The following is a 23,772-nucleotide window of genomic DNA, read 5'->3' as shown; positions in this document are numbered from 1 at the left end:
TATTAGGATTCACAAATCATGACAGATGAATTAATGTTTTAGATAAGGAATTACTAAAACATGATTACTTAAACCTTGAGAAGATTGACAAAAAAATATATATATAGTTTTTTGAAGAATATAATGAACAAGAAAGGAATAATTTAAGAACTAAATATTATGAAATGGTGACAGACTTGCAGACACACTTTAGTTTCTCTGACTTTTTGGACTATCATAACGAAAAGATAAGTGTGATAGAAAAAACATTGTCATGGACGAAGATAGAAAATCATGAAAAGGTGTACCAAACTTATCCACACTTTGAATCAATTATATTGAATCAAAGTAGTGGAGTCCAAGTGTTGGCTACTCCTATTAAAAGACCTAGTCTAAATGATGATAATAAGAACCTAGATAGTATAATTCAACAGAATAATTATACTAATATATATCTAAAATCAATTGGTTAAAAGTTACAAGATATAGAAGACAGAATAACACCCCCTTCTACTTCCATAAAAAATGAAAATGAGTCTAATACCCCTTTGTTTATCCCCTATGAAATACCTCCTCACCTTAGATCACCTTTAAAGAGACCTATGACAAAGAAAACTGATGATCTACTTAATGAAATAAATAAGAAGTTAGACTTAATGAAACTAGAATCACAAAAAGACATGGAGCCACTAAAAAACAAAAATATGACGATAAATACAATAGGAAGAACTGAGTTTTCAGAGGATGAAGAATCAGAAAACAATCAATTGACAGATTTGACAGACTCATCAGACATAGATAATTTAGAATCACAATTTATAGATAAATTACAAATTAATAAATTAACTTTAGCATCTTCATTACCAGATTGCAAAAAAGGAAGGATTGAAGAAATATATCCCAAAAGAATTGGTATCCTAAACCTACTCCCCCTGATTTACAATTTGAAGAAAGACATACTTTTGTTAATTCATCTTATTTGCTAGATTTAATATATGAGTGGAATATTGGTGGAATGTCAGAATATGAAATAATAAATCTTTTACATGAAATGACTTTGCTCACTAATGTTTATATGAATCATGGAAAATCAGACCACCAGAGAGCCCATTTAATTGTCACCGGTTTTACTGGCCAATTGAAAGGCTGGTGGGATCACTATTTAAATAATGATGACAAAAATCAAATATTGACAGCTATTAAAAGAGAAATAGATGGAAGTGTTATAATGACAGATAGAAAGGCCTTCACAAGATGTAGTCAATACTTTAATTTTTACTATAACTAAACACTTTATTGGGGATCCTAATCAATATAAATAAAGAGTTTCAGATGTTTTAATTAATTTAAGATACCCACAACTTTCAGACTTTAGATGGTATAAATATGTTTTTATTTCAAAAGTTTTAAGTAGAAATGATTGTCAACAATCCTACTGGAAAGAAAAATTTATTGCTGGTCTACCTTATTTCTTTGCTCAAAAAGTTAGACTTGATATGGCTAATAATGATGGAACTATAGACTATCCTAGCTTAACATATGGTGACATAATATCCTCAATTAATAAAACAGGTCTATGGTTGTGTAATGATTTAAGGCTAAAAAATCAAATAGAGAAAGAAAAAAGATATGCTAAAAAGGAGCTAGGAATTTTTTGTGAGCAATATGGCTTTGATCAGTTGATTGCTCCCTCTAGAAAAAGAAAGAAAGAAAAGAAAGATGTTGACAAATATAAAACCAATAATAGAAGATATAATAAAAGTAGGTCTAAAGAAAAGAGAGAAGAGTCCAAAAGAAAGAAACGTGATAGATATAGAGAGAATGACATTGTTTGCTTCAAATGTGGTAAAAAAGGACACACTAGTAGATACTGTAACTTTCAAAGAAAGATAAATAAACTTGACATATCAAGAAAGTTAAAAGATAATTATTAAGTATACTAGAATAGACAGATAATGATGAAATAGATAATGAAATTCACTAGATAGATAATTATGATATCACCTCATCATCAATGGATATTTCTTCAGATAATGGAAGAGTTAAATTATGTAATTGCAATAATCCTGATAACTGTTATTGTAAAAGAAAATTAAAAATAAGTGTTTTAACAAAACAAGAAGATATAATAATGGATTTAATAAACAAACTTCCGGATTTACAGTCTAAGAAGGATTATTTGTCTAAACTAAAAGAATCTTTAACTCAAACTGATAGATTTGAAAGATTATAAGTCAACCTATAATTTTGCAAAAATTACTGATAGATTTAAACCTAGTAAACTTGTAACAGTAACAGATTTACAAACAAATATTAATAATCTAAGAAAAGAATTAAAATCAGAAAATTTCATTTTAAAAGACATGATTGAGCAAATAGCTGCACAAGTAATTAGTGTAAGGATAGAATTAGATATGCTAATGAACCCTTGACAGACTCCTCTCTTCCTGACAGAAATAATTATACGGATAAAAGTTTTTATAAAGATGAACATAAAGAAGAATTTTTAAATATAATTGACAAAATGATATTCTAGAAGCGGTATACTGAAATAACTCTGGTTTTTCATAAAGAATTCTCGTTAACAGTTATTGCACTTGTTGATTCCGGTGCTGACATGAATTGTATACAAAAAGGATTGATACCTTTCAAATATTATGAATCAACAACAGACAACTTAACTCAGGCTAACGGTGATAAACTTAAAATAAGTAATAAATTGACAAAGACCTACATATATAATAATGGAATCAATTTCAGAACACCTTTCTTCTCAGTAGACAAGTTGTCCTCTAAAGTTATTTTGGGGAATCCTTTTTTGGCTTTACTTTATCATTTTTCCACGACAGACAATGGAAAATATAATAATATATTGGAAACCGAAGTATTTTTTAAGTTCATCCTACCCCCAATCTCTAAAGATATACACTTGCTGAAAGAAATCTCAATATTTAAGGACAAAAATACTGATGAGCCAATAACAGACAATGATGAGATTACTACAAATCCAAAGGTAGATGACACTATAAGTTCTACCCAGTAGCACTTAAGCATATACATATTATTTGAAATACATATAGTTTGTTTAAAGTTTGTTTTCAGAAAGATTTTATGCTAAGATTTTACTCAATTTAACAAAGTCCTTCTCATAAATATTTGAATCCCTCTCAGAAATAGATAGCCTTCTAATAGAACCCTTTGGATAAACCCCTTCAGAAGTATTTGAAACTACAATGCCTAGATTTGATCACCAGTTGCATGAAGGCCTTTAGCTAAGGCGTACTTGCACTATATTAATTTGTTAATTTTAAAATTAACGGTCAATTGTCTAGCAAGCAAGATAGCCATTCTAAGGCTAAAATGTCAAACCAAATTTTGCTAAAACAGAAATCTTTATTAAAGATTTTAGATAGAGCATGAAGGCATCTCAATTGAGGCAACATCCCTTCAGAATACAAGGTCAGCAATGATAGTGTATTCAAGTAGTGATTATTACAAGAGTCTAACTAACAGACATAATAACATAATAGCTACTATAGCTATTAACAGAAAACAGAAAGGACAGACAACTATGACAGATTATTATTCATCAATGACAGATCACTATTCATTGCAACAGATCACTATTCACCAATACACGTGAATAACTTTAAGACAAATCCAAGACATTCCAGACAAATGTTCATAAGCATGCGTCTACTGTTTATTAGCATATGTGAAAAGAGACTGATAGATTCTCAGACAAACTACTGCTCAATAGTAATTTCCACAATATTTTACAAGTTTCCACCAACAAATTAACTTGAGTTAACTTTACTAACTTAGGTTACTTTTGAAGACTTACCATGGTTCATTTCATCTATAAAAAGGACAGACTTTGAAGACAAAAGACAAGTTCAAATTTAAGGTCCAAATTCTCTAAAGTTCTAGTTTCCAAGTTTAAATCCCAAAAAGAAGATAGCCCTCTCTCCCTCAGAAAGACTTTTGTAATCCTTCCTCTCTTGTAATCCTGTAACCCTTCCCTTCAGATAGAATCTTGTAACCTTTCAGTTTCAAATAAAGTTTTTACTTTGTAATCTTGTAACTCTTCAGACAGTTTTATTTTCAAGCTTGTAACAAAGACAGTAGTTTTTTTTTTTTTTTTCATGTTTTATCAAAGACAGAAGTTTTTATTTAAGTAAGATTTTACTAGTTTCGGTTTTTATATTCCATAATCCATTCTAACTTATTTTGAATATATCTATTTTGTTATTTTCTTCTGGTAATTTAACACGTGAAAGGCATGCATTGATGACATGGACCATTATAATCTCCAAATTTGTTAATGTTTATCCTATGATGTAGTTGCATCACCATATATTTTTTTTGAGAATAATTGCATTACCATCTTAATCAGCCATATCACTTTTAATATGACATGTACTATTATGACCCGCAAATATTCTTAATTCTTTTTTGTTTTTGTTTTTGTTTTTGTTTTTTTTTTTAATATGACCCGGATATATGCTACACCTGTCTGGTTGTTCTTAATTTAATACAGTAGTTTATAAATATAAAATATAAACAATCTTATGCAATTATGACTAATGGGAACTTTCACCATCATTAATGTTATATAATTCCCTCATCATAGACAATAGACCAGAATGAATTTATAAGAGAGGTTTCTATTGGAGTGAGACAGTTTTAAGGAAATGGAGAGCCAAGAAGAAAATTTGGAGGGCAATAGAGAGAGGGAGAGGGTTCCAACATACTGTGTTACTGGTGCAACAGGCTATATTGGGTCTTGGTTGGTTAAGACTCTCCTTGACAGAGGCTACAAGGTTCATGCCACTGTCCGAGATCCTGGTCAGCAACTCTTACTCAAAACTCCTCCTTTTGCTCTTTTTCTTCATTTTTTGATGTTTTTGGCTTGCTTATAGATTTGCTAATAAGAAAGAGAAAGAGAGAGAGTGTGTATGTGAGCTTCTGGTTTGATTACTGCTACTATTAAGGAGAGAGATTTGAGCTTTGAATCCAGCTTAGTTGAAATGGAAATGATTGAAAACATGAGAGAAGAAAAGGTTTAATTGCTGATTTTTTTTATAGATGAAATTGCTGACTATTAGTTGTGTATTAAACTATATATAGAGCATATAGTTGCAAGAATTTTTTTTTTTTTGGTCCATATTAGAAATTTCGGTGTGGCTTTATAGGAATTTGTTTTGGCATGGCATGGCATGGAGGTCACGCTTTGACTTTGCACTATCAACTGATTAACCATTTTCTTGCAAATTATGTGACATAAATTCTCAATTAGCATGACAAAATTTCATGCCAAGGTAGAACAATCTTATAGATTAGGCTAAGAAATTAAGAACATTATGGTTGGTAATTAAGTTAACAAACTGTTCTCAGAAAACAAGATAACAAAGCAGATTTTCCTTTTTCTTTTTTTCTTTTTTTGGGTGGTTGAAAGTGGAAAAAGAAAACCTCAAAACATGATATTGGATATTGGCTGCGTTTCTAAACGATAATTTTATAACACTTTTTGAAAATTATCTTAGCAACATGTTTAGGTCATTATTTTATGCCTTTTTGTGAATATGAGAACATGAGTTTTTCCTTAGAACAACCTTTTACGAAGAAAAAAAAAAAAAACCTTAGAACACTAAGAACAAGTGAATTTATAAACTATATTCATGGACCTTTTTTATGTTTTTGTTTTTCCATTTCAGCTAGACCATGGAATCCAATATCATTTTTTTTTTTTTCAAATTCTAGTCATAAGTTTCTCTTTTAACTTTTAAAATGAGCTAATTAGATTCAAATACATTAAAAGCTTGGTTGGTATTGGGGAGCTTCGATCATTCTTGAACTTGAATCATTCAATTCCTCACCGAACGTGAAAGCCTATCTTGCAATTATATGTTGGGAGTCCACTCTATCATTCTAATCTATGGTACCTTTCAAGGAGACAAAACTTGATCCCTCCACATGATGATTTGAACCACATGCTGTTGAATTGAACCACATGATGATTTTTTTTTATTTTTTTATATATACATAATTTGGGATGAAATTTTTTTAGTACTTGAAAAAGTCATTTCGTTAATTAAATACATGCTTGAGGTTGTAGGTGGCCAATATTTATTGCATACATACGTATGCATTTTTTTTTTTTTGAGAATGTGCATACGTATGCATTTGACTTACGGGAGAATTTAAAACATTTAAGGCCCCATAAATTATTTTTTGGTAATTTTTTTTTAAAAGAGAGTTTCAACTTATGAGCCAACATAAAAGAAAAATTTTAAGCATTTTATATAACTCCTATATACCAGTAGGTTTGTACTATTTTAATATGGATTTGATAAAGCAAAGATCCTTGCAAGTTGCAGAATGCCACCCAAGTCTTGGTTCAAGTGGTAAAGGACCAGGGTCATTTTGTATAAAATTTAATAGAGAAAAAAAAAATTAAAAAAAAATTAAAATTAAAAAAAAAAAGTTAAAATCCATTCAAACCCTTCATTACTTTACAGGCACATAATGTTGTTGCTCAATTCTAAGGAGGCAGTCGTGTTTTTGTGATTGATGACCCATGGGATGGTGTATAGGGAGTCAATTAACTCAATATATATTTGAAGTAGACCACGCATGAGGAAAAATTATCTTATGTGGCAGTTTTATAAAATATATTTTCACAACATATGTGAGTCCAAGTCGAAAGTGTATTTTGGGATGTTTTGGATGAATTTTGTAGTGTTTCGGGTCAAACTATAAGTGAGTCCAAGTCGAAAGTGTATTTCTCTCCAAATGTGGATAGGGATACCCATGAGTCGCTTTGTGATATCTTAGGATTTACTTCCACACCCAACCTTGGTAAGTACTTAGGATTCCCTATAAAGCACACAAGAACCTCTACTCAAGATTTCAACTTCATTTTGGATAGAGTTAAGCAAAAGTTAGCAGGGTGGAAAGCTAACATGCTTTCCTTGGCTGGTCGCTCGGTCCTTATTCAAGCTTCTTCAGCCACTATTCCTTCTTATGTCATGCAAGGTGTTTATCTTCCTCAGAAAATCCTGGATGGTATAGACCGGGTTAACCGGAATTTTTTATGGGGATCATCTGATGCAGCGAAAAAAATCCATTGGGTTGGTTGGCATAAGGTGGACAAACCTAAGGAGGCAGGAGGATTGGGTCTGCAAGCAGCCAAGGGCAGAAATGTTGCGTTGCTTGCTAAACTCAATTGGATATTCCACACGGAGAGGGGCAAACCTTGGGTTGAAGTGCTTAGAATGAAGTATTGCAATCAAAGGAGAGTTAATACCATCAGTGCTAATAGGCTGCCATGTTCTCAAACTTGGAGAGCAATGAAAAAAGGCATGGAGGTTTTTACTAATGGCAGTAGATGAGCAATAGGTAGAGATAGCACTTTACACCTTTGGTAAAGTAACTGGACAGAGAAGGGACCCCTTCGGCAGCTCATTCAAGGTCCACTTCCTAGGGGAGCTGAAGTTTTGGAAGTAAAGGATATTATTAAGGACACAAGATGGGATTGGGATCAAATCCCATTTGACCTTCCTATAGACATTAAGATGATGATTCAAGCCACTCCGCTATCCTTGACAGGTAGAGGTAGAGACAAGCTATCATGGGCAGGGAATCCTAGAGGCAATTTTGACCTTAAAAGTGCCTATAGTTATGCTATGGAGACTGTGCCAGCCCCTTCTTTTTCTGCTGGTTGGATTTGGAAAGCTAAAACTTTGCCTCGTATTAAGACCTTTCTTTGGATGTGCTCTCACAATAGTATCGGAGTGAAAAGTTGCTTGGTGCGTAGGGGAGTGGTTAATGATGTGATGTGTCCTGTTTGTCTAAGGGAACCAGAATCAATCCTTGATCCTCTCAGAGATTGTTCCTCTGTGCAATCTGTTTGGCGCCACCTGGGAGTTCAAGCTACAAACCAAGACTTTTGGAATGCAAATCTGCAAGAGTGGCTGAATACAAATGGAAGGATGTATAAAAGTCTCATTGATGGAAAGCCTCCTTGGAATATGATCTTTCCTTTTGCTATTTGGAATGTTTGGAAAAGCAGAAACAATCTTGTTTTTAACAGGAAGCCTCAAAATCCAAGGCTGGCTGCCGAGATAAGCAGCCAAACTGAAGATTTTTTGTATTGCGTTCACTCTCCTAGAGGCCCAACCCGGAATGTTATTAAGAGAATTCGTTGGGAAAGACCACCAGAGGGATGGGCGAAGCTGAACACAGACGGAGCTCTCTCTACTCTCTCAGGTTCAGCAGGGTGTGGAGGAGTTGTTAGAGATGAGCGGGGCGAATGGATGGCTGGGTTCTCGAGGCGTATTGGTGCAACAAACAGCTTTATGGCTGAATTATGGGGTCTAAGGGATGGCTTAATTCTCTGCCATAATTTACAGGTTCCTTCTTTGATTGTAGAGCTTGATGCGAAAGCAATTGTGGATGTCTTTCTTAATTTAAGGTATGAGAACAACGTCATATCTCCTATTTTGGATGACTGCAAGCAGTTGGTGACTCAATTCCACCAGATTCAATTTAAACATTGCTATCGTCAAGCTAACCGGTGTGCGGATGTTCTTGCTAGGAGGGGCGTTGATCAAGACATTGATTTTCTTTCCTTTCTTAGTCCGCCTGAGGACATTTTGTCTGTAGTTATGGATGATTTTTCTGGCATGTTCTTTTCTAGGCATTGCTCTGAACCTGTTGTCTTGTTTTAGTTTGTGTAATGAATCGTCTGTTTACCAAAAAAAAAAAAAAAAAAGAGTTCCTCACATATTTATTTCATATGTTGTGAGAAAGAAGTCTTACGAAATTGTTTCATTAAATACCTTCTCATGGATGAGAGGTGTGGGAGTAGGAGGGTACATTATGTGTGCACCAAATTCCCATGTATGGCTGATGGCTCATTTCCAATTGTACCTGCAACAATTATCATTTGTGTCCGTGTGTCACATTTTAGCCAACTTCACAAATGCAATATTTGCAAGTTAGAATGATCGGACACATAAGATATTTGAAAACTCATTTGCAAGCCCGGTGTCAGTATGACTGCAGCCAAAGAGAGAAAAAGAGAGAGCACTTACTCTTACCATCAGAATTTGAATCCTGCGTGCCATCAGTCTGACGTTGATTTTGAGTTTCTACTTCATCTATCTCCTCTACTTCACCTGGTTCCTGGGGGAATCCTTTTTGTTCCATAACCATATCTTCTCCAGCAGAAACCGCTTGGGAATGACTCATTCCTGGAAATGTCTCTCTGCCCTTCTAATCTTCACCTTTGTGGAGGCAAGTTGACAGCACTTTCTTCTATTCTTTATGTAAAAAAAAAAAATAGAGGTAAAATAAACGAATCAGTATATTATTTTATATATATATATATATAATTTTTATTTTGAAAATTTAATTTATAAGTGAATAAAATAATTTGAAAAATTAATAAGAGAGTGGTCTTATTTTTTAAACAATGTTTTAGTAGAAGTTAGAGTTGCATTTTTATCAGATTGTCCTTTAGTTTTGTCTCTACTTAAACATAGAGATGTAGGGGTATTTTTTAACTAAAAAATGAAGAATCCAAACAAGAAAAACTCCTTAAATAATAGTATAGCTAATAAGATTACAGGACCAATAATTTTTGTAACACTTTCTACAATAATTTAGTTGACAGATTTTTATGAGTTGTTATTTGGGCCATTCACTTGCATTACTTTATCATCCTTTGTTTTTTTTGGAAAAGATAAAAACTTTATCATCTACGAAGGCTCTAGAATTATTGTAACATATATTTATAACTGGGGGTAACATATGTCTAGTAGCTTGAAGAATTGCTGATTAGTAAAGGTCTGGCTCGCTGAAAATTCATTCTCCTTAATTTATAAGTGAATAAAATAATTTGAAAAATTAATAAGAGAGTGGTCTTATTTTTTAAACAATGTTTTAGTAGAAGTTAGAGTTGCATTTTTATCAGATTGTCCTTTAGTTTTGTCTCTACTTAAACATAGAGATGTAGGGGTATTTTTTAACTAAAAAATGAAGAATCCAAACAAGAAAAACTCCTTAAATAATAGTATAGCTAATAAGATTACAGGACCAATAATTTTTGTAACACTTTCTACAATAATTTAGTTGACAGATTTTTATGAGTTGTTATTTGGGCCATTCACTTGCATTACTTTATCATCCTTTGTTTTTTTTGGAAAAGATAAAAACTTTATCATCTACGAAGGCTCTAGAATTATTGTAACATATATTTATAACTGGGGGTAACATATGTCTAGTAGCTTGAAGAATTGCTGATTAGTAAAGGTCTGGCTCGCTGAAAATTCATTCTCCTGGTAGAACTCGTAGAGCCAGAGGCTTTCTGCTCCATAAAGAAACTAATTTACTCCTAGATGTGTAGGGAAAGTTCCACTAACAAAAGGTTTAAGTGATTATAGAACCTCCAGACCAAGATTTATTTATATATCATGCACATCTCATTACTGTATACAAGAAATTGTACTCCTTGTCACAAAGTATTTGGTGTAGTGGTCAATCTATTGAGTTGATCATGTAGCTGCAATAACAAGTACTATCCAGTTCGTTACCAATTCAAATTGCCTTTTCCCCCTTTGTTTGAAATCAGATATCTGTACATCTATTTCATCTTCTTGTAATTAAGAGTTATTATAAGTAGGCTAAATGGTTTCCTAATTTATCTCAGCAAAGTCATTATACCTATTATCCTTGTGGCCGAGCAGTAACCGGTTGAGATTGTTCCGAGCTGATTTGCAAGAAGAAGGGAGCTTCGATGAGGCTGTAAAGGGCTGTGATGGTGTGTTTCACGTGGCAGCTTCCATGAAATTTAGTGTTCTTGCAAATGAAGACATAGGTAATCCCATGAGAACAAATTACCAAGCTATCTAAAACTTTTCAGTTAACAATTTAACACTTTGGTTCTTTTCTGAATTTGAAGAGACTTATGTTCAAACAAATATCATAGACCCTACAATAAAAGGAACCTTAAACCTTCTTAAAGCCTGCTTGAAATCGAAATCTGTGAAAAGGGTTGTCTTCACATCTTCCATTAGTACTATAACTGCCAAAGACAGCAGTGGCAATTGGAGACCTATTGTTGATGAATCTTGCCAAACTCATGTTGATCATGTGTGGAAGACAAAAACAAACGGATGGGTAATGTTCCCCCTCCCTCTTTTATTGTCGACATTGTTGTGCACGTAGTAGTTGTACAATCATCTACTGTGGGGGATTTTGGTTTCATAGGTTTATATCCTTTCGAAGCTTCTATCGGAGGAAGCAGCATTTAAATTTGCAAATGAGAATGACATTGATCTTGTATCAGTGATAACAACTACCGTTGGTGGCCCATTCCTCACTTTTGATGTCCCATCGAGCATTCGAGTTCTCTTGTCACCAATAACAGGTGATTTTGCAATTATCTTATGAGCTCTAAGTTCAACATGCTACAATTTCTTTAGGTTCTGATTTCTTTCAGTTTTACTCTTGTACGCCTTTACTGTGTTTTGTGTTTTTCTGCAAATAAATTTATCATTTATAGAAAAGAAAATATAATCTCATTACATATTACTCAATGGCTTACTGCTCTCTACAAGTCCAGAACAAAAGAAATAACTTGATTACCAGAGGCAGAGGCAATGTCAATATGAGGACATTCAATACCTTATCTACAATGACTAAAAACATCAATACTTCCAAAACACTTTAGTAACCTACTTCTCCAACTAATTTCTGAGATATCCTAATGTACAGTAGTCCACACAAGTCCAAAATATCTCAGTTCAAATAAATCTGAGTTTAAAACTTATTTGCTTTACATCAAATGCATACCTAAAACTCTTCAAGGGAAAAAACTGCATGTACAAACAAAGTAAAGATGTTTAAGCATGTGGAATTGATGATCTATATAGGTGACCCTGAGTTCTTTGGGATATTGTCTGCCGTGAACACAAGGATGGGGTCGATTTCTTTAGTTCACGTCGAAGATATATGCAGTGCCCACATGTTCCTTATGGCGCATGCTAAAGCAGAAGGTCGATATATATGCTGTGCCCAAAATTGTAAAATGTCCAAGTTGGTTGAGCTCCTAGCTGAGGAGTACTCCAGCTCACATATTAGGTAGCTCCTTTTATTTTTCTATTTTAATTTTGAAGTGAAATGATATATCAATGGGGACTTTGAGATTTCCTATGATACCCTTACATATGCAGGTCGGTGGAGAATGAAAACGATCTAGTACCTCCTGAAATTTCTTCGAAGAAGCTAAGAAATTTGGGTTTCAATTACAAGTATGGAGTAGAAGACATAATACATCAGACAATCACTTCCTGTCTAGATTATGGCTTTCTATCTCAAAATGTTGAGTAATGTTTTTTGCTATAGTTAAAAAAACTGAACTTTTGAAATAAAAAGATGTAACTTTATTGTTGGTAGAAATAAATCAAAGAGAAAAATCAAATGATCAGATTCAAGCTTGATATTGGTATGTGTCGTTTTCTGATGTCCCAGTTTCAAAAAATTCAAAGCTATTATTAATGATCGGAATACGTGCGCCTGGATGCAAATTGATTGTAGACATGATATGCGGTTATGAGCTGACTTTGTAGGCGTTGATTCTAGATCCGAATTAACCTATACCTTCATGTTGATTTGAACTTTCAACTAACAAATGTTGGGTTAGTAGGTCATTATCAAAACACATTAATTACTAGTCTTAAAATTTGTTTGAGTTTAGGCTGCAAGAATTGAATGGCCATAAGATGCTTTTTAAGTGCCAAAGGCAGCCATATCTGCCTAAAAGTAGCTAATACATTAGATTGAATTGATGATGTGTTGCAGCATAGCAATAACAACATCTAACAAGGATATCAGAATAATACGAGGAAGTCATTTTACAAGTCAATAGTTGTGGAAATTATTGCGGAACAATAAGAACAAGATCTAGCAAGAATATAAGAATAATACAAAGAAATTGCTCTACATGCCAATAGGTTGGAAATTAATGCAGAACAATTATATTCAGGCTACGCAGCTTTAGTCAAAAGACTAGCTCAACTTAATTAACAAAGTTCTACGTTTGTTCCCCGAGGTGATTTTGGATTTATTGTCTCTTATTGATCTAAGTAGGACCATATTTCAGTTATAGCCTAGGCCACTTTGAGCTATCTACTTGGCCCACCATTTTTAGTTTCAAGGGTTATTGCAATTTGCAAGTACCATTCTAATCATCTAGAAATGTGAACACAATGTGCAGAGGGTTAGTTTGTTTATTCCAGTAAGTTTAAGTTCAGAGAGAAAATAAATAAAACAGGTTGTTATTAGTTGACTCAGGAAGAAGCAAGACCAAACTATAGAAAATCATTAGATGGTACTTCTCATATATCTTTGTGCTCCTATTCTATTTGAGTCCTGGTTTGAAGGCTTCCTATTGTGATTTTATACACTAGGATTCTTTAGTTGTATTTGTTTATTTAGCCAACCTCTCTAGGTGATGTTTGCATAAAATATTTATACTGGTTTCTAGCCAGTGCAGAAGATTAAATCTTTGTATGACACAGCAAAGTGCCAGCCCAACAGATGGAGTGTCTAAATCAAGGAGTCATTGAAACTGCACTAAATATCTTTCATTTGTGCTCATCTGCTACCAAACTACCCCATCTAAACATTCAAGACTGAAAATGAATACCAATTCAATTCGTTCGGTACAAAAATTCAGACAAGAGTTGTTAGGTTAGGTTAGCATACATTAATGAGATGCATGTGCCAGAGAGCTTTAAATGCATTGTACAGATCAGCAAGGAAATGAAATCAGCAATACATATCCAGGTGGAGGTCCTTGAAGGCCTTTCAAAAGTGAACAATAAAACTTGCCACTATAAAACTGTAAGATAGAGACTGAGAGAGAGATGGGTCCCTGACCTTATCTTAAATTTTAGATGCTCCCGAGCCAACAGAATCCTTGAGCTCCAGAGGAAAGAAAACCTGATAATTAAAGAGTAACACACAGCATTTACAGCACAAAATTAAAAGTGACAATTTTTGAAGTGACACAAGATATGTCCGGAATGTTAGCAATATAACTTTTGATCCTTGGTTTTTGTCTTCTGGTTAACCTTTGAAGCATAACCCTCCAACAAGGACCACATCCACATGCCCCTTTCACAAAGAATAATGCTTGTGGCTATCATTTACTTATAAATTTGAAGTATGCATACTGAAATACAAAAAAATGCCAATAAGAGTCTTATCTTCTTAAGCCACTAAGCCTCCCTTATATCACGATGGTTCCATGACCCTTCTATCTATAACTGAGATGCTGTCATTATAAATTTTTAAAAAAAGAAAAATGGAGTCTAAGTTTGAGTTCATTAATTTAGTGGTTTTTTTGGTACCCTGTCTCCAATTGTTGTATGGCTAGTTAATATATAGGGTAAACAATTGATTCTGTTTAGTTTTGCATTTTGATGCACAAAATTCAAGCTGGCATCTTTTTTCAAAACTCATTAAGTCTTTGCCTTATATTACTTTTATATTATTCCAACATTATAGATTTAATCACCATTAGCACTGATTTTCAAGCTAACACCTGAGATTTGGATACTTATTCATTATGACATGAATATAAAAATTTAAAAAAACTATGTTAGTTTGAGCAACTTGACACTGCCATGTGCATCTGAATAATTCAATAAATATCATAATCAAAAGACTCAAATTGTTTCATGAAATTAATAAATGATTTCAAATGATTTTCAAAGAAGGCATCTTTCATTATATTATGCCATGATTTCACCAGTACTAAAATATAAAATCTTTCATTCTTGAATGTTTCAGTACTTATTCAAATAATTGGTGATAGACCTTTTCACTTAAACTTCCTTTCTCAACATCCCAATGCTAGCTACCCTTAGGCATGTCTACAAGTAGCTACAAAATGTTTTGTTTGTGCAGTATTGACTTTAAACATGATCCAGAATATATACAGTTTGGTATTGATTTCTGCATTAACAACAACATGCATTGAATAAAGAGGAAGTACAAATCTTTAATATATTTGAAATTGAATAGAGGATAGAAAGAAAAATCAAATTCCTTCCACAACAAAGAAGGGGGAAAACCTCTAGACAAAATTTCTAGAATAACCAAAACAGATTCACATAACTTCAATGTGATAATGTAAAGCATCTTTTATCTTTCTTCAAGGTTTGCATATTACCACAAAGCAAGGAAGGAGAGCTCTAGAATTGAGCAAATAAAGCTCCTCAATATTTGAATAAAGACCCACTTTACCAGCCAAAGAATCAAATCCTGTTTGTCCAGCCATTTCTTGTATATTTTCCAAAGGCCTATGGACCCTCCCAGCAATTACTCTGCAGACTATTAAAGCTTTCCTTGCAGCTGGTTCTTCCTCAAGAATTTCAATAGATTCAAAAGCTCTTCCACTTGTAGAAGTTGTGAAAACCCCTATTCCACCCTTGAGCTCCTTCTTGGCAGAGAATCCATTTCTAATAATTCGACAAACACAGCATCTTTCTGATATACATAGACTTGAGGAACCATTTAGACCAAGAGAGCACACCACAGTTGTGCCATAGAACCTCAAAAGTTCATTACCATCAGCGAGGCACCGGGGATGTTTCTTGGGGAGTTTGCTGGCTTTGATTTTCACCATCTCCCTATATTCTTCGAATCGAGCAAGAGTTTTTTGCATATTATGAACTTTCAAAACTCTCTCAATCCGACCACAATGGTTTTCTGACTTTAACCAGCTTGTCCGGCATATAATTTCAACAATTTTCCTAGATGAGTCACCTTCCACAAGTTCAGTAACTGTCAAAAAGAATAAATAGTGAGCTGCTGTCACCCTTTAAACCTTAGCAATTTCAAAATTCCAAAAAAAAACTTCAGGAAACAGATATGGAACTGAAGAATGTAAGAACATTAGAACAAACCCTCAACATGCAAGCAACTTTTGGGTGAATAATGAAAAAGACAAACTACTCATGATACAGTACTGAGATATTGCTAGCTTTCAACTGAAACAAATAGAAAATTTAGACGTTACAGCTACAATATTGCAAAAAGAAAGACATGGTTCTAATTAGACAGGCTTCTCTCAGTCCATAAAAAATGAAGGAGTTTTTTTTTTTTTTTTTTTTTTTTAAATTCTGGAAGGTAAAAATTGCAGGTGAATCCAGAATCTAGTTCCAAATCAAAAAGGAGATAAACCAGGCAAACACTCACTGGACATAAAGCTGAAAAGGAAGCTCACATTTGTAAAAGATTCCTTTGTATCTCAAAGTACGGATTTTGTGGTCAGGAGGCAAAGCAAAAAGAGGAAAATACCTCACCAAAATTTAGAAAGTACCAGTTCCTCAAACAAAAAAAAAAAAAAAAAGAAAGTACCAATGAAAAAGTTTGGGATAACCAGAATGAAGACAGCAACAAGGAATAAAATGGAAATCTAAATAAGGGTTTGGGTTTCTTTACCAGCATGCTTGGAGAGATGATGAGCTTCAGCAGCTTCCCATTTGCTGAACTGCTCACCACACTTATGGCAAGTCACTGTAGAAGACCCATTAGAATCTGTCTCAAGAGAGACCCTATTGCTTGAATGGATGCCACCACCACCAAAAATGCCAGACCCTTCTCTATCTGATACAAGAAAAGGAGATTTCCTTGGAGGAGTTGCTGAGGTCCTAACAGAAGGATTAAAGTAGTGCATTGTTGGGTGTCCACCAGGCCCAGGTGTCCCAGGCCTTAAAGTACCCACAAAAGTTGAACCACTACCACCATTGCTACCATTAGCACTAAGAACACCACCACTACCACCACCACCACTATTAACACCACCACCACCACCAAACCCTTCTTGGAAACCACCAAAACCACTGATTTTGAGCTCACACCTTGAGTTACTCAAAATTACTTCATGGGCTATTGGGTTGAGGAACTCACTACTCCCAATAGATCTTGGACTACAACTTGGTGGCTTCTCTAAGTGTCTCTTACTTCCATGGATGACATCTTTGAGATTTGCTATAGACCTTGAACACCCTGACCTTCCTGCTTTTCTAGTCAAGATTGTGCTCAACTGCTTCCTTGATTTTGGGTCATGAACATCTGACGGTTCTGATTTGCAGTGTAAAGACTTCTTCAGAGAGAACCACACCGTTGGCATATTATCCCCTTATTTTCTTTTCCTTTTTCTAGCTAATTAGGCTCCAAAAGCTTCAAACACCTTTCACTTCAACTTTATTCCCACATTCTTCAATCTCAAAAGCACATCACTTTCCATTGCCATTATCCATCCTTTTCCCATCATTGAAAGCGGAAAAGGGTATCTTGATACCAACATTATCCCTACACTTTCTTGCTTATAGAAATCCAACAACTCAAAAACTAAAGAACCATTGAGTAAAAACCAAATCAAAATTTTTCATGAAACACCAAGAAAAAAAAAAGTTAACAAGAATTCAAGTATTCTCAAATCTCAAAGAATGCTGTTTTAGGAGACCACTACTAAAGCCACCACACCATCATCACATGGAGCATTTTTGGAACTTTCTCTGGAATGGCTGTCTACGACTACGAGGCCATAAGGAAGGAGCCAAGTGAGACAAATGAACTTGAAAGTTAAAACTAGAAACCAGGGGTACCCATTTGATTTGATTAAGATTTAATATAAAGAAATAAATTCAAGAAATGGAGAATCTTTGGCTCTTGGGGAACATGACAACCAACAAAGAAAAACCTTTGTTCTGTGACACACCAATAAATGCTAGTTACTGTAAGGAAGGAAACAGTAAATAAGACTCAGAAAGAGACAGTCCAAAAAAATTGATGCCCAGTTAGGTACTCATTAGTCAAATTCACTTAAATTTAGGTGCTCAAACTTCAAAGAACACGCAGGCAAGGTTGCTTTGGATGTGTCTGAAAGATATTGTATGGTAACTCACAAGTAAAGCCAAGATGTTATTATTATCATTAGCTGAAATGGTTATTATCCAAGCAGAATGCTCCTTATATTGTCCAATCCAAAAGCACAGTAGTCTTTGCTTATGCTCTTGGTGGTGGTGGACTTTAGGTGCATATTAATTTCATTCTTGCTATTATTTAAAAAAAAAAAAATACATAATGCGTAAGCAGTGGCTTTTGATTTTCATTTTGGGGTCACTTGGAATATTCTACCATCGTGTGACATTCCATAATAATAAACTATTCAGATTTTGATCCTTTAGAAGTTTCAAAAGGCAGCATGTAATTTGTTAGATTTTATTATTATTATTTCCTATAAACATATAATTTGTTAAATTATACTTCTAAGTTCCTAACCTCTTTAATATTACCAAAGAGGCAAAGAGGAACAATATATTTTAGAGATTAAGTAAGTATTCGAAGAGTTCTATATATATATATATATATATATTATTAAATTAAAATATATTACTTATATTTTGACCCAAAAAAAAACACCATCATCACCTTTTCTACACAAGAAAGAAGTGGGGACGTTTCGGAAGATTGAAAAAATGGTGAACTTTAAAAGGGAAATAGTAAAATGCTCAGAAAGGAAAAAATTAGCAAAAAGGATTTTGGCCAATAGGAAAATGAGAATGAAAAGGTGAGAGAAAGTAGTATTTGAGATTTTAGGCGCCACCATAATGTCAATTGACTCGGTGAATGCATTTAAATCATTGTAATACTTCTTCTCCAAAAAAAAAAAAAAAATCACGGTAATATTTGATTTTATTGTTTATCCCGTGACCGTTAAGCTCGGGTCATGTCTTTACCTTATTTTTGGTTAGAAAGTCTATTTTTTTAAATAAAAAAATTAGGTTTTTTCAAAAAAAAAAAAAAAGGTACTTATTTTTTTAGAAAGGTACTTATTATTAAATACACACCAAGCCCTCTCTTATTTTATTTTTATTTTATTTAAATATGCTTTTCATATTCTTTATGATACTGTAGAAATAGAGAGAAAGAGGCAGGTGAGGGTGGAGGATTTTTTTTTAAAGAGTAAAAATACTATTTTAGTCATACATCTTGGTAATGGTTAATTTAGTTTTTGTTATTTTTAACTTATAGTCAATTTCTATTAATGAGTTGACTATAAAAGCTAAATTGATTGCGATTGAAAACAAAATTGACCAAATTAGCTACTACCAAAATGTATAGACAAAATTAATAGTAACTCTAAAATGGTATTTTTGATATAATAGAAAATTTTGAAAAAAATTATTTAGCAAAAATAGAGTATATTGTAGCTATGCTTCACACCAGTTTGATAAGGGGTGGTGAGTTTATTAAAGGCAAATTAAAAAAAAAATATATATATATATATATTGATTTCATTGGAAATAATCTTAGTGCTCGTTTAGTTGGGGATGATTATTGTGGATAGTAAATGGGGGAGAGAAGAGTGAAGCAAAAGTAATATGCTAGGGGTATTTGGTTGAGGGGGAAAATGGGAGAGAAAATAGTAGGGCTGATGAGTTTTCTCACCCGCCCAACATTTGGGGTGATTTTGGAATCTCTCTAATTTGGGGAGAAAATGTGGAGGAAAGAGGAGGTTTGATGGAAAATTACCCATTTCATACCACTTGTGTTTAACATTGGCTTCTCTTCTTCTTCTTCTCTTTATTTATTTATTTATTTTTTAATTTCTTTTCAACTTTAATGTTTAGGGTTTTTTTTTTCCTTTTTTTTTTTTTAAATTTTAATGTTAACATCAATTTTTTTAAAAACTATAATTTGTTTAATGTAAATGGACACAATAATAAATTTATACAAACCACATTTTATATCATCTTATTTTTCCTCTCAAAAAAAAAAAAAGTTATCTCTCTACTTTTCCATCCACTAAGTTTTGTTGGGTGAAAGGAGGGGAATGAGAAAAGAAAAGACTTATAATCCTTTGTTTCATTGAAAGGAAAAAGAGGAGAATGGAGAGAAATTGTTTCCATGGGTTCACCAATATTTATTTTTTTTACTTTCCCTCCAAATCCATAAAATTACTTGTATACCCTTTGAGAGTTTTAAATTTTTGTGAGATTACATTTATATCCTTATAATAAATTATTAATTAATAATTTATAAGAATAGAATTGTAAAATAAACTCTTATTATTATTTTTCTTATTCTTTCCCTCTTCTTTCTCTTCCCTTCTTCATCCAAATACACAAAGGAAATATTTATTTCCCTTTCCTTTTTTCCTATCCCTCCTTTATAAGGATAGAATCGTAAAATAAACTCTTATTGTTATTTTTCTTATTCTTTCTCTCTTCTCTCTATTCCTTTATTCATTCAAATACACATAAAAGAAATAACTTTTTTTTCCCTTTCCCTCACTTATTCTTTTCTCTTCTCTTCCCTACCGTTCCACCCAACCAAACATAGCCTTAATCTTTTTTCTTTTTTTTTTTTTTCCTTTCTAAACAACAAAGAAATTTAGGCAAAAATACAATTTCGGTCCTTACGTTTTGGGATTATTATCAATTTGGTCTTTACATTTTAATAGCAGTCAATTTGATACTTATTATTTTTAATTTGTAGTCAATTTTCATTAATGAGTTAAAAGTCGGAGCCAAATTGACAATAATCTCAAAATGTAGAGACCAAAATAGTATTTTTGCCAAAATTTTATTGATTTTGGACCAATAAATATAAGGTGTGGGCCTAGTTTCAAAATGCTCTTGTATTAGTGATGCTATTGCTATCTCATATTTGTCTCATATATAGTATCTCTCTCTAGAGTAGGAATGGCAAAACTCCTTTGCCCTGTCCCTAATCTATCATCCTCTCCTTTTCTCTCGCACGGGTCTTCTTTAGAGAATGGATTTGTCTTCCTTACATGGCCCATCTTGCTCCAATTTGTCCCAAAAGTGTGGGCCTGTATATATATATATATATATATTACATTTCTACTGCTTATCTCCAAAACTATCTTTCTCTTTCTCTCATATTGGGATCATTTCATTAATGAAGGCATAATTCCATCACTTCACCTCTACCTTTCCTGCTCATGTCTCAACGCAATGCGAGGATGGGGCACCCATGATTTAATCAGGTCTTATCATATACTTATTTAATATACACACCAATAAATAAAAAAGATTATTAACTAGACATAAATTTAGTAAAAATAAAAATAAAAACTAAACATGAAGCTATATATTCCTTTCATAATTCACAATATTTTTGGGATGGGACTCTAATTTTTTTTTAATTTTCAAAAGAATCCTTTGTTTAATCTTATATTTTCAAATCATTGACCATCTACTAAATATGACTTATTCAAAATCAAAAGTTTTTTAAGATAGACTAAAACAGTTGAATGCAATTTAAAAAACAAATATATATCGTTGGGAATATGACCTCAATTAAGAATATGAGAGCTCATGTTTTCATTGTATAAAACAAATAATCATTTCTGCATCACAGAAGATAGAAATGTTAACTAAGCTTTAGATAATTAATTATTTTCAATTGGCTGGCATCTCTTGGTATTTTCGAGACATTCAAGATTGAAATTTCTTCTTTCCATTCTAACTATCAAATTATCAAAAAAACTATATAACCATTTTCAAACAAATTTGACAATTTTATATACAATATATTTATAAATTATAACTTACTCTAGTATTAAACCATTAAGGTTTATTTATGCATGTGTGCTGTGTGCTGTGTGCTGTGTGTGTGGGTTTGTTTTGGTCGAATACTACTCTTGGCTAATATATAGTATTCACAATATGGCCCCAACACTGCATTGTTTGTCCCTTTTCATTCAATCATTTTTCTTTTTCTCACTTTTTCCCACTAGAACTAATTTATCATAGAATTTATTAATCCCTTGCAAAGCATAATAGGGAATTCCATTAGCCTCGCCTCTTGGAACTTTTAATCCCCACAAGAACTTTTATAGCCTCCAGCAACACAACGAAGTTTTTATTGAAAGAGCATGGGCTATATATTATATAGCATCCAAACCTTGTCAGTAGGATCACTGAACTTGAACAGTAAAATGTTGTATACTATGTCTTTAGCGGTCACTCCATTTTGAGCTCCCCATATTTTCACTAGAGTCATTTCCATAGCTAGCTTCTGGTGTTGAACGCTGCTGTTGTTAACAATTTTGCGAAGGTCTCCCACCTCTACTTTTCATGCTCGGATGTTCCCAAGTCCCAACCAATACTTGTGCTTCTGGCTCTCTGCATTTAACAAGGAAAGTATTAAGGGGGGAGAAAGACTTGTCCTATAAGCAAGACATGATATTTCTATAAACCTCTAGCCGCAAGAGGCAGTTAGGGTTAAGAGTGTTGGTGTGAGTGTGTGTTCCAAACATTTTTATTATTATTTATTTTTTGGCTGTTGTTAATGTATAAGTAAAATAGACGTTGGCAATTATGAGAAAAATAGTCGTTGTACAATAATGGATAATATAGCTGTTGGGCTTTTATGAGTTATTATTTACCAATAATTATAAGTTATTATTGTCATGAGTAGCCTATCTAATAACCATCACTACACCCTTTCCTATAAGTCTTTTGACCACTCTATATTTATAAATATATAATTTCTATTCTTTTTCTCTCCCACATATTTTTCTACAATATATATTTGTTCTAAAGAAAGGCAATAGAAGGTTGTTCTTTAACCTTTGTGAGTGAAAGTGCGTCCATTATGAATGTTGACACTATAGTATAATCCTAGGGGTTGTTTGGCCAAAAAAATCAATCGCGCTGAGTTTTACTCCAGATGGCATGAATCAACCTTTAAGGACAATGCTTTTGCATCTTGATTCTATAGCATTGTGAGATTGTTTTAAACTTCTTTTTATTTTATATCCTTGCTAATTATTGGGGATATTATTTACTATATCAAAACTTATTTATTCACTAAAATATTTCCAACAAAGAGAAGACAATATGAATAATTTAAACCCTGAACGTCTTGGTTTAGACAAAATTTAAGTATTGGTTTTTACTTTTTAGAAGTCGCACCTTTGCACCCCAAAAAATAAAGTCGTACCTTAGTGTTCTTAATTAAATTCAACCTTATGGCTGTATTGACTAATAAATTAAATAATTAATTTTTTTTATTTTTCTAAGAGAAGATAAAATACTATTTGTGTTGCATTAATCAATACAATCATGTAGTTGATTTTAATTAAAGAATCTAACTTACACCATTAAAGAAACTATATATGTATGTGTGTTTTTTAATGCTTTTGTAATATAAAATTGTGAGCACTCTATGAAACCATTGGGCTTTGGGCACACGGATTAAATACAAACACAAAATAACCTCACTAAAATCAGTAAATTTTTTTTCTCCTTTCTTGTTACTATTGTTAACCAATGTCCTACGACACTTGTTAACATGACACTTTTACTAAAACAAATAAAAAAGAACACAAGAAATTAGTCCTTACATATGTACATATAATTTAACACCCATTCAAAGTTCAAAAAGTACGGACCCAAAGTCCCAAACCAAAGTTCTTGCGCCGAAATTATCAGCGTATGGCATTTATAATTGTATTTAGCTCCTTAAATTGTGGATTAGAGGGGAACAACCATAATGAAAACCCATACTTCGAAAACATGTAGTGATGTTCGCATAAAGAACTCATTATTATTAGATTTGACTCCTAATCCCCACATGCATTACTTTTTTTAATTCAATTTATACCAAAAAAGTTTATGAAACTGAGACATATATAATAAAGTTAACTATTTTTTTCTAAACACAGTCTACCGCATA

At 32.9% G+C, this 23,772-nt stretch overlaps 2 protein-coding genes across 2 annotated transcripts; one reads left to right on the top strand and one right to left on the bottom strand.

The window, feature by feature from the left end:
* Positions 1-4,445: 4,445 nt before the first annotated feature.
* Positions 4,446-12,483, top strand: LOC112024999 (putative anthocyanidin reductase). Its single transcript, XM_065765059.1, has 6 exons — positions 4,446-4,827; positions 10,694-10,861; positions 10,946-11,163; positions 11,254-11,413; positions 11,919-12,126; positions 12,219-12,483. The coding sequence occupies exons 1-6, from the start codon at positions 4,674-4,676 to the stop codon at positions 12,373-12,375; spliced, it is 1,065 nt and encodes a 354-aa protein (XP_065621131.1). The 5' UTR covers positions 4,446-4,673; the 3' UTR covers positions 12,376-12,483.
* Positions 12,484-14,985: 2,502 nt separating this feature from the next.
* LOC112024963 (uncharacterized) lies at positions 14,986-17,956 on the bottom strand. Its single transcript, XM_024057611.2, has 2 exons — positions 16,498-17,956; positions 14,986-15,837 (listed from the first exon to the last, which is right to left on the bottom strand). Exons 1-2 carry the CDS (start codon positions 17,186-17,188, stop codon positions 15,206-15,208), a joined length of 1,323 nt encoding a protein of 440 aa, XP_023913379.2. The 5' UTR covers positions 17,189-17,956; the 3' UTR covers positions 14,986-15,205.
* Positions 17,957-23,772: the final 5,816 nt, after the last annotated feature.

Source organism: Quercus suber, unplaced genomic scaffold (assembly GCF_002906115.3).
Source record: "Quercus suber isolate HL8 unplaced genomic scaffold, Cork oak 2.0 scaffold_603, whole genome shotgun sequence".
In the NCBI taxonomy this organism is placed as follows: Eukaryota; Viridiplantae; Streptophyta; class Magnoliopsida; order Fagales; family Fagaceae; genus Quercus; species Quercus suber.
This window is presented reverse-complemented; position numbering and strand designations above follow the sequence as displayed.